The sequence below is a fragment of the Rana temporaria genome, chromosome 3 (genome assembly GCF_905171775.1).
Source record: "Rana temporaria chromosome 3, aRanTem1.1, whole genome shotgun sequence".
Taxonomy (NCBI): domain Eukaryota; kingdom Metazoa; phylum Chordata; class Amphibia; order Anura; family Ranidae; genus Rana; species Rana temporaria.
The window spans coordinates 421,010,893-421,025,602 of NC_053491.1; the positions used below are offsets into that span (position 1 = coordinate 421,010,893).

At 45.3% G+C, this 14,710-nt stretch overlaps 1 protein-coding gene across 1 annotated transcript in view; it reads left to right on the forward strand.

The window, feature by feature from the left end:
• Positions 1–14,710, forward strand: part of PIWIL2 (piwi like RNA-mediated gene silencing 2) — a 426,915-nt gene that overhangs the window by 98,738 nt on the left and 313,467 nt on the right. Inside the window, 2 exon segments of the mRNA XM_040346159.1 lie at positions 9,487–9,597; positions 10,060–10,177. Coding sequence (XP_040202093.1) covers positions 9,487–9,597; positions 10,060–10,177 — 229 coding nt within the window.

Consider the following 14,710-nt stretch of genomic DNA (forward strand, 5'->3'; position numbering starts at 1 on the left):
TCGTTGGATGCTATGACTGCAGTCCTGGAGGCGTTTGTTGCCAGGATTGAAGCGGGAAGTTGCCGGAAGGGGGGTAAAAAGCGCCCCCTCCCCGAGCCTGCTTCAGGAGATGTCTCTGACGCAGAATCAGGTGCTGCTTCTGCATTTGGCCCTGGTTCTGTCATGTCAGATGATGCAGACTTGGCCCACGCGGACAGTGAGGATGACTCTGCTTCAGGGTCAAAGCAGGATAAAGAATTTGAGATACGAAGAGAGGAAATGGATAGCCGCACTCCAATAAACAAAAAGGTTGTCTTTTATTCAAACGAACAGCAAATGCATCACTTCACAAGGTCACAGCAAAGGAACAGGGGAACAGCCGACGCGTTTCGCACTAAGCTAGTGCTTAACCAGTTAGCAACCGCCCTATAGACGAAATACGTCTACAAGGTGGTTGCTTAACTCTGGGAGGGCGTCAATGTACGTCCTCCCAGAGTCGCGCTCCCGCGCGCCCTGTGGGGCGCGCACACGGGAGTCTCCGTGACCGCCGGGTCCTCCGGACCCGGTTGATCACGGATCACGGTAAATCGCCGCTGATAGCGGCGATTTACCACGTGATCGCTCCGTCCAATGACGGAGCGATCACTAGTAAACAAACCGGCGTCATGTGATGACGCCGGTTCCTCCCTCTCCTCTCTGTACCGAACGGTACAGTGTGAGAGAGGAGAGGGGAGAGAGCGGAAGCAGCAGCAGCTGCTGCTGCGGGCTGGATCTGTGACACATGTAGTCACAGATCCAGCCATCGATCCCTCCCTGTGCAATACTCTGCAGTACCAGCCATACTCTGCAATGCCCCCACACTGTGCAATGCCCCCACACTGTGCAATGCCCCCACACTGTGCAATACCCCCACACTGTGCAATACCCCAAAATAATCTGCAATGCCCCCACACTCTGCAATGCCCCCACACTGTGCAATACCCCAAAATACTCTGCAATACCCCAAAATACTCTGCAATACCCCAAAATACTCTGCAATGCCCGCAATACTCCGCAATGCTCCGCAATGCTCCGCAATGCCCCGCAATACTCCGCAATGCCCCGCAATGCCCCGCAATACTCCGCAATGCCCCGCAATACTCCGCAATACTCCGCAATACCCCGCAATACTCCGCAATACCCCGCAATACTCCGCAATACTCCGCAATACCCCACAATACTCCGCAATACCCCACAATACTCCGCAATACCCCACAATACTCCGCAATACCCCACAATACTTCGCAATACCCTGCAACGTCGTCTATGGGGATTTTTAAGTAGCGAAGTTTGGCGCCATTCCACGAGCGTGTGCAATTTCGAAGGGTGACATGTTGGGTATCTATTTACTCGGCGTAACTTCATCTTTCACATTTATGCAAAAGAATGAAGAAAAAATACTAAATTTGCCAAATTTTATAACAGAAACAAAGAAAAATTATTTTTTTTTACAGAATTTTCAGTCTTCTTTCTTTTATAGCGCAAAAAATAAAAAACCCAACGGTGATTAAATACCACCAAAAGAAAGCTCTATTTGTGTGAAAAAAAGGATGAAAATTTCATTTGGGTACAGTGTTGTATGACTGAGTAATTGTCATTCAAATTGTGAGAGCACCGAAAGCTGAAAATTGGTCTGGTTATTAAGGGGGTTTACATGCCTAGTGGTCAAGTGGTTAATCATGGCTAATGTGCAGACTGGTCTGTTTAACCTATATATAAGAAATAAAGGTGAGCATGTGACTCCCATCACAGACTAGCCGGGAGGAGTCTATGATTAGGAGACTCCCCCACACACACCAGATGGGAGTCACAGCTCACCTGTGCATACTAAAACACATGTGTAAACACACCTTAATCAATACAAATTCTCTGATCCCTCACAAAACTTTTTTTATATATACAAATCTAAAGTGAAATAAACATATACATAACACAATCATCATGTAAAACAGACGCCCTGTACAATAAAAAGTTGTGCGTAGTACATAAACATTATATGTGTAATGAACTAGACATAACACAAGCATGTGTGTGTATATAGAGATATATATGTCAGAAGACACCCATATGTAGGTGTATCCCGCTATATACCTCCCCATCATAGATGTGTAAGTGAACATGCCCATGGAGTGGATAAAAGTATAATTAAAACCAAAATGTATGTGATGTCTTGATGTTTGTCCATCAACCATAACTATCAGAAGTGCACAGTCTCCAAATCAAGAACCAATATGCTTGTATAGAACGCATTATAATGCATGAATATATGAATTTGTATGCTGATTCATGCATGTTAAGTGTAGAGCTGAAACGCATTATAATACATGAGTGTGTAAAATTGTATGCATATAGCTAGTGCATTACAAGCACTAGGATGGCTCTGGAAACTGAAAATTTAATGTGAAACTAAAATATTGTCATATGTTAAAAGTGGACAGGAAGAGGGACAAAATACATGGGTAGTGTGTGGGTACCACAACCCAATCGAATTACAGTGAACACATCTGTTGTGTACGTATACTGGATATGTGCTAAAACAATGTGGACATATTTAATATGAAAAGGAATGAAGAGAAAATGTGTTGTATAGTAAGTGTACCAAAAAAAGGGGGGGGGGGGTAAAGGTTAAATACAAAAACGTATTAATGTGAAAGGTAAAAAATGGTAAACCCAATAAAACGGTGTGCAAGTGCATCAATGTGAAGAGGTATGAAAATATAAACATAACTACACAGGGGGCTGCTAGTCCCCGGTCAAGTGATGTACCGTGGTCGATCAAGATGCAACCCGATAGGTATACACAAAAACCAAAAAAAAAAACGGATTAAAATGAAGTGGAACCAATTGAAACATGGGTCATGAATAAGATAGTATATATATCTGGGATAGATCTAAAAAAAAATTTTTTTTTTTTTTTTGGAGCAAGTATAGATTTATGCTCAAGTGAAACACGAATATTCCACTATTAGTGTATATAAACCGAATAAGGATAATGCATGCGAGGACTGTCTTATATAAATATAGAGGGGATCAAAATCGCGTTCAGGCAATCACAGATTAAGAAGAACCAAAAAGACTCCAGTACAAAAATACACAGATGCCTGCAAATAGTGTGGTTAGTTGCTCATTGGGGGAAGAGATATCACAGTAATGTAGATATGTATATGTATGCGAAAATATAGATGTAAACGCAATATAAGAATACGTGTGTGTAATACAACTCTGCATCCCTCCAATTGGATTAGGAATCATGCAGTGACCTGTAGTGTGGAATGATTCAGCAATGCTGGAATGAACCCTCCCATACCTCGGCAAGTGTGATTAAACTATGTAGCCTATGTAGTGATCATTGGGGCAGGGGGGCGGGACAAAGGCAACAGCAAAGTGACAGCCACAAAGATGGTATGAGGCCAGAGAGAACAACAGAAATCGGGTAGAAACCAAATAAATGCATGAAAGGTAGATAAATAGATGCATAAATAGATGAACACGGCATTTCACTAAATTAATCATAATAATAAGAGACATCCCATTGAAAATTTAACCCCTTAGGAATCCTGGTATTTAAAAAAAGGGATCCAAAAGCAATATAAGAATACGTGTGTGTAATACAACTCTGCATCCCTCCAATTAGATTGGGAATCATGCAGTGACCTGTAGTGTGGAGTGATTCAGCAATGCTGTGCATGAAGTATAAATGGGATGAACCCTCCCATACCTCGGCAAGTGTGATTAAACTATGTAGCCTATGTAATGATCATTGGGGCAGAACAAAGGCAACAGCAAAGTGACGGCCACAAAGATGGTATGAGGCCAGAGAGAACAACAGATATCGGGTAAAAACCAAGGGAGAATAAATAAATGCATGAAAAGTAGATAAATAAATGCATAAATAGATGCAAACGGCATGTCTCTAAATTAATCGTAATAATAAGAGTTATCCCATTGAAAGTTTAACCCCTTAGGAATCCTGGTGTTTAAAAAAAAAAAGGGACCCAAAAGCAATATAAGAATACGTGTGTGTAATACAACTCCGCATCCCTCCAATTAGATTAGGAATCATGCAGTGACCTGTAGTGTGGAGTGATTCAGCAATGCTGTGCATGAAGTATAAATGGGATGAACCCTCCCATACCTAGGCAAGTGTGGTTAAACTGTCCGGGACACAATATACTTAGGGTGACTGCTCTCCAAAATGGAATAACATATGAGGGCATGCTCATCAGTAGATGTATAAATGTCTGCTATGTATAGCTTGATAATGTATCCCAGCCTATATGGTCCGCAATATAATGATCAATTAAATAGACAGGACGATCATACGCATAAATCCAGTAGAGTATACCCATAAGAAATATGTGTGTGTGTGTGTATATAAATGTACACACACATGTGCACCAGTAAAAGGATGTAAAGAAATTTCTAAAATAATGTATGTACACAAACATGTGTAAGATGGGAAAAATACTCATGTGCGTGTACAACAAAACATGCCAAAGCGACACTATGTACATGTCCAATATTAAAGAGAATTAAAAACCACTAATAGCATAATGTGTGGCAGAAAGGGCACAAAATGGCAATGATCACTATGATGCATATTAATGTAGACCCTAAAAAGCCATGTAAATATGTTCATTGGTTGTATCTTATGTATATGTGAAGAACCAAGCATCACTTAGGCCCCATACACACGAGGGGATCTCCGCTGGAAACGGTCTGCCGGACCGTTTCCAGCGGAGATTCCTCCTCCGGATTTTGATCCGAAGGCTTGTACACACCATCGGATCAAAATCTGCGCAGAATACATCCGCGGTGACGCGTCGCGCCGTCGCCGCTACGATGACGTGCGCGACGCTGGAAGGTAAGTACTTCCACGCATGCGTCGAATAATTACGACGCATGCGAGGGAGGGGAGCGGACGGATTGATCCGGTGAGTCTGTACAGACGACCGGATCAATCCGCTGGACAGGATTCAAGCGGATAGATTTCTTGGCATGCTAAGAAATTTTTATCCGCTTGAAATCCGTCGGCTGGATTTTTATCCGCCGATAAATGTCCGCTCGGGCCTACACACGACCGCATCTATCTGCTGGAACTGATCTGCGGATCAATCCCAGCGGAAAGATCCGGTCGTGTGTACGAGGCCTTAAAGTCCCAATTGAAATAAATAAGTTGCGAATTGTTGCTTTCTAAACTTTGGGGCAGAAAAAAACCCCACATGCGTGTCTTCAATAATGTCATCCTACATGAGGGAAGACCGCAAAATAACTATACCTTAAATATAAATGGGACTTGACAAACCATTCCTTCCAAAGGTTGTTTCGGCTTTTCACAAACCGAAGGAGGCCACTTTGCATTCCTTGGACGTGGTTCGGGCCCAACGGGTGTACTTATCTGCTACGGCTCCGTTTCGGAAGTCGGACTCACTGTTCGTGTCGGTGACTGGTCCTAAAAAAGGTCTGGCGGTTTCGTCGGCCACCATTTCTAGGTGGATCAGACAGGTCGTGCTCCAGGCCTATGCGCTAAAGGGGCGGGCGCCTCCCTTTCAGGTCACGGTGCATTCGACCAGGGCGATTGGTGCCTCTTGGGCTTTCCGTCATCAAGCGTCTGTCTTACAGGTATGTAAGGCGGCGACCTGGTCGTCAATCCACACCTCAAAATTTTACAAGGTGGATGTGAGTGCATCTTCGGATGCCTCTTTTGGCCGCAGGGTTTTACAGGCTGCAGTTTAAGGTTGAAGTTTCTCCGTTGAGGAACTCTGGTTTGCTTGGGGTGAAGCTTGGTTTGCTGTGTTTTTTCCCACCCCTCGAATTTTTTTGACACTGCTTGGGCACATTCCTAAGGTCAATGCTGCTGTGTCCGTCCATGAACGGAAGATAAAATAGTTCATGGACGGACACAGCATCCACCACTCCTTTGTTTGTACTGCTTGTCTACGAACTGAGGCTGGATGTTCCAGAGAGTGGGATGTACCCGGGGGACACGCCCCCTGGGAGGCGTGTCCCCCGGGTACATCCCACTCTCTGGAACACCATAACACTTAAAGTGCTGTTTCTTTCTGCCTAGTCTCTCCTAGAAGGTAGGTATATAACCCTAAGGTCAATGCTGCTGTGTCCGTCCATGAACTCAGAGAAATGGATTTTACTTGGAGTTTTTTTTTATGCTTTTGTAAAAGTGTTTTTTTTTTCCTTCTTCTTCTCTACAATCTGCTACAATCCTGAGATCTGTAAATCCATTCCATACTTCACCCAGGTGGGGTACATATGTAGGGGCAGCCACTGCAGATCACCATTTCATACTTCCAGCATCTACTTCTTGCAGCATATATTTTTTAAACTCAATTCCGTAGCGCGGATTCATATCACCTTTCAGCAGCTACAAATACTGCTGACTTAATATATAGACACTTGCCTGTCCTAGGCGCCGAAGCACCCGAAGCCGATCTGTTCCTTGACTGCTGCCGCCATCTTCGGTAAAGGGAATCAGGAAGTGAAGTCTTGCGGCTTCACTTCCTGTTTCCTACTGCGCATGCGTGAGTCACGCTGCGCATTCCCACTGGTCCTTGCTGTCTTCTGGGACCCATGTCTCCCAGAAGACAGCAGGGGGAGGCATAGGGGGACAGAGTAGGTGCCCAACGTAGTGGAGATCTATGCCAGGAAGTGGGAGCAGATGCCTGTATTACACAAGTATCTGCTCCCTCCTCCCCCCTGAAAGTCACCAAATGTGACACCGGAGGGGGGGTGGGGGGATTCCAAAAAGTGGAAGTTCCATTTTTGGGTGGAACTCTGCTTTAAATAGTTCACGAGAGGTTGTAAAAATGTCCTGGGTACATTAACCACTTAAGCCCCGGACCAATATGCTGCCTAAAGACCCAAGGTGTTTTTACAGTTCGGGACTGCATCGCTTTAACAGACAATTGCACGGTCGTGCGACGTGACTCCCAAACAAAATTGGCGTCCTTTTTTCCCCACAAATAGAGCTTTCTTTTGGTGGTATTTGATCACATCTGCGGTTTTTAGTTTTTGCGCTATAAACAAAAATAGAGCGACAATTTTGAAAAAAATGCAATATTTTTTACTTTTTGCTATAATAAATATCCCCCAAAAACATATATATAAAAAAAATGTTCCCTCAGTTTAGGCCGATACGTATTCTTCTACCTATTTTTGGTAAAAAAAAATCGCAATAATCGTTTATCGGTTGGTTTGCGCAAAATTTATAGCGTTTACAAAATAGGGGATAGTTTTATTGCATTTTTATTTTTTTTATTTTTTTTACTAATTGCGGCGATCAGCGATTTTTTTTCGTGACTGCGACATTATGGCGGACACTTCGGACAATTTTGACACATTTTTGGGACCATTGTCATTTTCACAGCAAAAAATACATTTAAATTGCATTCTTTATTGTGAAAATGACAGTTGCAGTTTTGGAGTTAAACACAGGGGGGCGCTGTAACATTTAGTGTTCACTTGGTGTGTGTTTACAACTTATGGGGGGTGTGGCTGTAGGACTGACATCATCGATCGAGTCTCCCTTATATAAGGGATCACTTGATCGATACGCCGCCACAGTGAAGCACGGGGAAGCCGTGTTTACATACGGCTCTCCCCGTTCTTCAGCTCCGGGGAGCGATCGCGACGGAGCGGCTATAAACGAATAGCCGCGCCGTCGTCCCGGATCGCTCCCCGAGGCTTACCAACCTCCGCATGTACCGGGGGGGGGGTCCCGATCGGACCCCCGACCCACGTCAAGCAGAGGACGTATAGGTTCGTGCATGTGCCTGTCCGTGCCATTCTGCTGACGTATATTTACATGAGGAGGTCGGCAAGTGGTTAAGCCTTAATTTATAAGAACAGTACTGACACAGGCCACCCTCCCCTTTATTCATTAGGCCTCATGTACACTACTCTTGCTAAATGGATGTTTAGGAGCAGTTTTTTCAACTGCTCCTTAACTCTCCTCTGTTATCTTATTGATACATGTACACAAGGTAGTTGAGTTGAGGCTTTTTTTGAAATGCCAAAAAAATGGGTTCAGAAGCTAAGTTTAGAGGCATTTCAAATGCAAACGTTTTAAAAAGTGGGTTACTATCTGTCAAGTTAAATCGTTCAGGAGAGTTTGTAAAAACGTCCTGTGTACATGAAGCCTTATGCCGCGTACACACGACTGTTTTTAATGTCATTTAAAAAAAACAAAGTTTTTCTCGACACGATTCTTGTCAAGCCTGCCTTGCATACACATGATCGTGAAAAAAAAAAAAATGCTTGAGTAAAGCGCGGTGACATACAACACGTATGACGGCATTCAAATGGGGCCACCCTTTGGGCTTGATTATGCAAATTTCCCTTCTCACAACTTGCTTCTGAGCGTGTGCGTTACCCCCCCCCCCCCCCGTCGTTAAAGCTTACACACGACCATTTTTCACAACGTGAAAAACGTTGAGAAAAAATAGAGCCCCGTTCTAAATTTTTAATGCCCATTTTTCATGTTGAGAAAAATGCTCTGGAGCCTACACACGATCGTTTTTAATGACCAATTTTAAAAATGGTATTTTTCTCGTCATGAAAAACGGTTATGTGTACGCGGCATTAGTTTATTTTCATCCCGTGCTACAAAGCTTTGGTAGGGATATAGGGGAGCCACCCAGGGGATTTGTTTTCAAATGCACGCCAGTGTCAAATTACCTGAACGTATGAGACCATTCTCCAGAGCATATGAATACTTTGCGTGTGTCTTGTACTGTAGTCAAAAATATTAATTTAATATAGTAGTCAATATTCAGTCAACATGCTGAATTTGTTTGATTCACCAAAAGTGGAACGTCCGCTCATCAGACCCCCCCCTCCAGTGGGGAATGACAGGATACCTGTTTTTGACAGGTATTCTTTCCCATTTCCGGGAGTCCGTGCCGCGGCCCGTGATGTCACTGCAAGGCTCCCTCCTCCTCCCCCAGGCGCCGTGCCAGTAGGAGAGAGGAGCGGGCCTTGCACATGCACAGTAGGGTTCCCGGCGTGAAGCCGAAAAGCTGCACTGCCAGGTACCTGTACCCGCAATGGCGGTGGCAGCAGCACCTGACAACTGACGGAAACCTCAGCTGCGGGTGCCGACATCACTGGACTCCAGGACAGGTAAGTGCCCATTTATTGAAAGCCAGTAGCTGCAGTATGTGTAGCTGATGGTTTTTTCATTTTTTAGTTTTTTTGGTGCTTTAATGATTTGGGGGCCATTTTCTATCTAGAACATCAGGTAAGAGTTTGTGTGATATGTCTGTATTTGTGTGGCTACCAATGACCCAGAAACAACCTACTGGTAGATGTATTGACTAAATTCCCGTTGGTGAGTGTTGCTATTTGCATTTAGCAGGGGCATTCAAAGTGAGAAATGTTCGTATTGGTTAAACATGCTGTGCAATATGTTTCCATATTGTTGTTGCTTTATTTTACCATTTTCTTTTTTTATAGGGAACCATTAGTTAAACTAGGCTCTAAAGGCACTCCCACTCCACTTGGGATAAATTTAATAAAAATCATCTGCAAGAATGAAGCTGTGTATCAGTACCATGTCACCTTTACGTAAGTATTTTTGTATTTTTTTTAATTGCCTGACACTGTAGGTAAAATGACAACCGAGGATAAATATTGATCATAGAGCATTTGAGCCTAATAAGTGAAACAGGTTAGATGTTGTCTGTGTCTTCTCTTACAATGCAGAACTGTTATTCCTGCATTGTGCATGATAATGTCACTGCCAAAACCTCCGGGTGGAGCACTAGCATAGAGAAGTAGTATCTTTGGGGCACTGATTGCATGAATAGAGAAGCCTGTGGGAAGGATATGGTAAAGGAAAAGTGCCAAGTATTCATAGACCCTGGGTCATAGACTCACAGTGGAGCTGGAATTAGCCCTGGTCAGTGGATATTGGTTGGTACTACTTCACTATACACATGGTGATTCATTTGTTACCAGACGCAAGATCTTTCCTATTTTTTATTAGTTATTTTTTTAGATTTCTTATCTGTCTTTTTGTCTTCACAGACCCAATATGGAGTGTCGCAGTATGCGGTTTGGCATGTTAAAAGATCACCGATCAGTTACTGGACAAGTGACAGCTTTTGATGGTTCTATACTTTATCTACCAGTCAAACTTTCACAGGTACCAGAAACATGAGTTCATAGCACTGCCAGATGATATAACTAAGGCCAGCTATAAGATAGCTTCAGACAAAGTATTGCTTACTTGCAGGGGTTCCGAACTTGCAAGCTCCATCTGCTCCACAGTACGGTGAAAGTTATCTATAATGCTGTTTTATGTTTTTTTTTTTTTTTACAGTGTTACACCTAATTCTCTTAATGAAGGACTTAATGTTTGTATGCAGAATAGATAGATGGTGCCTAACATGTCATACACAGGACAAATGTATGTATCAGAGACTGGTTACACTGGCTTCCATGCAGTGCCCTGTCCTGATCATGGCCCCTGGTGAGAATTTCATTCTTCTGCTCCTTGATTGATGCTCAGAGAGGGGCACCATAGATGTGGCGTGCTACAGCCGCTTGTTACTGCACCTGAGTACATCATGTGTCTGAGCCAACGGAGATTAACGGCCCTTACATGCTCACCCTGGGTTAAGGTAGGGGAGAAACCTATCAGCACTATGCCTGTAAATGACTTGGCTCCTATGCAGCTATAGACGCACCTGAAAGGGTGCCTGTAGCTGCAGGCATCATTCAGATATCCCTGCACAAAGTCAAGGACGTCATATGACGGCCGGCGGGTGGCAAGTGGTTAAAACGCATTTTTTCCAGAGTATTTTCCGGATATTGCAGAGTATTGGCACAGGGGGGTATTGCAGAGTATTGGCGCCGGGGTTGCAGGGATGGCTGGATTTGTGACTGCAATAGTCACAGATCCAGCCACAGCGCTGCTGACACCCGCTCTCCCCCTCTCACACTGTACCGATCAGTCATAAAATGACGCCGGTTTGTTTACATGTGATTGCTCCGTCATTGGATGGAGCGATCACGTGGTAAACGTCCGCTATTAGCGTCAATTTAGCGCGATGCGTGATGCGGCCCCGGCAGTCACGGACACTCCAGTGTGCGTGCCCCAGGGGGCGCGCGGAAGCGCGATTCTGGGATAATGTCCGTTGACGTCCTCCCACAGAGTTAAGCGACCACCTTGTAGCCGTAATTCGGCTATGAGGCAGTGATTAAGTGGTTAACTCAAAAACAACTTTTATTGAGCATAAAAAATAAATGAACAGACGGGTGATAAGTGCAACATGCACTACAAGTACAAATTAATCCAATTGACATACTCGGGGACATGCAAAAGGGGGACAGGGAGAATAGAATATTAAAGGGAGTTGTTTACTTGGCGTGGGCTACAAGGTGTCTATAGCGCCAACGGGGCGGAGAGGGAAAGGAGGGCGAGTCTCCATAAAAAGGGTGGGTGTTCGCTAGGGCTGCAACTAACGATTATTTTTATAATCGATTATTTAGCCGATTATTGATTCGATTAATCGACTAATCGGATAATCTAAAAAAAAAAAAAGCGTGGTGTACAATTTAGTTAATATGTAAATGAAAAAAAAGGCAATTTAGTCTTAAATATCCATATGCAGTGGTAAATATAAATAACCAACTACAGTAATTTTAATGCCTTCTATTACGTTAATAATTTTATGAAATTTTATATTTATATAATTAAACTATTTTTGATACTACTAAAAAACCTTGTGTTTTGTGCGCCTACCTTTGATACCAAGAGCAACATACCTCACATTAAAAATCCCTATATTTGGAGAGGAACTGGTTTCCTTCTCCCGATATATGCTAACTCTTTTATTCTACAATTCTGATGGGATTGTGAGTGACTGTTGCTCGAGAGGAAGTCATTCATTCACCTATATACTTGTCTCTCAATGCCTTCTATTACCTCCACTTTCTCTGGGTTCAGATGCTGATCTTCCCTGCAGAGTCTTTAAAGTTTTTTTTTTTTTTTAAACAAACTTGTTATACTTGCCTGCTCTGTGTAATGGTTTTGTACAGAGCGGCCCAGATCCTCCACTTCTGGGGTCCCTCACCGATGCTTCTGGCTTCTTTCTGCCTTCAGAGTGCCTCAATAGCAAGCTGCAAAGTGTAGTATAGAGCGCCCGCTATAGCAAGGTTTAAAAAAAAAAAAAAAAAAAAAAAAAACTTCTGCCTTTAGAACCACTCACTTCCTGCCCAGGACTACGTGTCCCATGAGGCATTGCTCCTCACACTTGCACATTCAAAAATTCTCAGGCACTTAGTGACATGTATTGATGGTGTCCTGAGCTGTATGTGTGCTGCACTGTATTTCCCGATATGTAAACAAATAATGTATTCTATATGCAGGCCAACTAATCAACTGGCCGATTAATCGATTAGTTGTCGATTAATCGATTAGTTGTTTCAGCTCTAGTGTTCGCTGAGCAGAACTACATCTAGTCAACCGTATTGCACGAGGAAGATTCCTCCAGCCACCTGTCCCAGATTTTTATGCTTCTTTGGGCAGCCCCTGCGGGCATACATTGCTTTTTTGTAAGGGAGAGTGTCGTTGACGGCTCTGAGCCATTACTGAAAGGTGGGGGGAGCCCCTCTCATCCATAACCTGGCGACTTGCATCCTGGCAAGGAATAATGTTTCCTGCAAAAATGTATTTAAATATTTTTCGCTTTCGGGGAGCGAGAGGAGCCCCAGCACACACTGACGGGGGCAGAGGGACACAGGGGAGCCCATGCGATCATGGAGGAACCGGACCACCTGGGTCCAGTACCCTTGAATGGGGGGACAGGTCCAGAGCAAGTGGAAGGATGCGTTGGGGTGACCACATCTGGGGCAGTTGTGGTCATAGTCTTGTCTGTATTTGGAGATGCGGTAGGGCGTCAGGTATGATCTGTGGAGGATAAACAAGTGGGTAAGGCGGTCGTAGAGCTTGGGGGAGACGGTCCTGCAGTTGGCGAGGGCTTCCTCCCAATCCCCGTCAGCCACAGCACCCAGGTCAGGCTCCCAACGGGTTTTCAACTGGTCGGCAATGGTGGTTGCCACGGGCTGTAAAAGGTACGTATAGAGTTGGGAGATAAGTCTCTTATGGTCTGTTCCCAATACAATGTCGACTAGGAGGGGAACCTCAAGGGCTGGGATAGGGTTACCGAGCTGCGTGTCGAGTGCATGTCGGAGCTGGAGGAAGCGGGAGAACATGTGGTTGGGTAATGTGAAGTTGTCCTTGAGTGTTTGGAATGGCTTGACCGAGCCACTACCTGCGACAGGTATATAACACCCCACAGACTGTGGTCGGGGACAGAGGCAAGTTTGGGTAAGAGGGGGTTGTCCCAGATGGGTGTGTGGGAGTGAGGGGAGGGTGTCCTACCAAAGCGCATAGCAAGCTGCCATATTTTACAGTGATGGAATAACATGTGCCCACCATCCTTGGCTCAGGGAGGGCCACGGGCTCGCAGAACAGAAGCTGGAAGGGGTGGCTCAGGGGGCCCGGGGCATGCGAGCAGACCAGGGCAGAGTACCGATCCCTGTCGGAGTGGTTCTAGTGGAAAAGGTGCGAGAGCTGGGCTGCCAAATAGTAGAGGAGTAGGTCAGGGAGCGCGGCGCCACCCAAGTCGGCCGGGCACTTCCGGACCTGCCAGGGCAATTTGTGCGAGGAGGAACCCCAGAAAAATGTGTTGAGGATGGCCTCCATGGCTTTAAATGTACGTTGGGGAAGATACAGAGGGGCCTGCCAGAACACGTGGAGCAGTTTGGGGAGAAGGATCATTTTGATCAGGTTAATCCGGCCCATTACCCCGAGGGGGAGACGGAACCATATCTGTGTTTTCTGTTTCCAAGAGAGCGAATAAGGGTTCGACATTGAGGGCAGCGTAGTCAGAGAGGGACCTAGATACAATGACACCAAGGTATTTAATGGTGCTGGCTCTGACCAGGGGGAGCACGGCCTGATCGACAGTGGGGGCACCCGCATCTAGGGGAAGGATTTGGGACTTAGTCCAGTTTATCCGGAGCCCCGAGTAGGTCCCGAAGGCCATGATAACCTGGAGAGCCGTCTAGAGCGAGGGGCCTGCGTCGGCCAGGTAGAGAAGCATGTCATCGGTGTAGAGGCTAACAACCTCATTCAGCCAACCACAGTGCAGGCCCCTGATGTTGGGGTGAAACCTGAGCGCAATGGCCAAGGGCTCCACAGCCAGGGCGTAGAGAAAGGGTGAGATGGGGCACCCCTGGCGCATACCGCGGGAGAGAAGGAAGGAAGCGGAGACCCTGCCATTAACCTGGATGCGCGCCGAGGGGGACTGGTAGAGGAGTTGAAGCCACTTGATGAATCTCGGGCCAAAGCCAAACCTGCAAAGACACTCCCACAGGTAGCTCCAGTCAACGGAGTCGAACGCCTTGGCGGCGTCTAAACTGACCACCACCCTGGAGCCCACATCCGCGTCCCGAGCCTGAAGACTCATGTGCAGCCGCCTAAGGTTGAAAGCCGTATTCTTGCCTGGCATAAACCCGGACTGGTCAGGGTGTATGAGGCTAAGGATAACTTTGTTGAGGCGCAGGGCTAGGATCTTGGCAAGAATTTTGACGTCGAGCTGAAGGGGGGAAATGGGCCTATATGATTCAGGGAGCAGGGGTCCTTACCTGGCTTGGGGATGAGTACAAT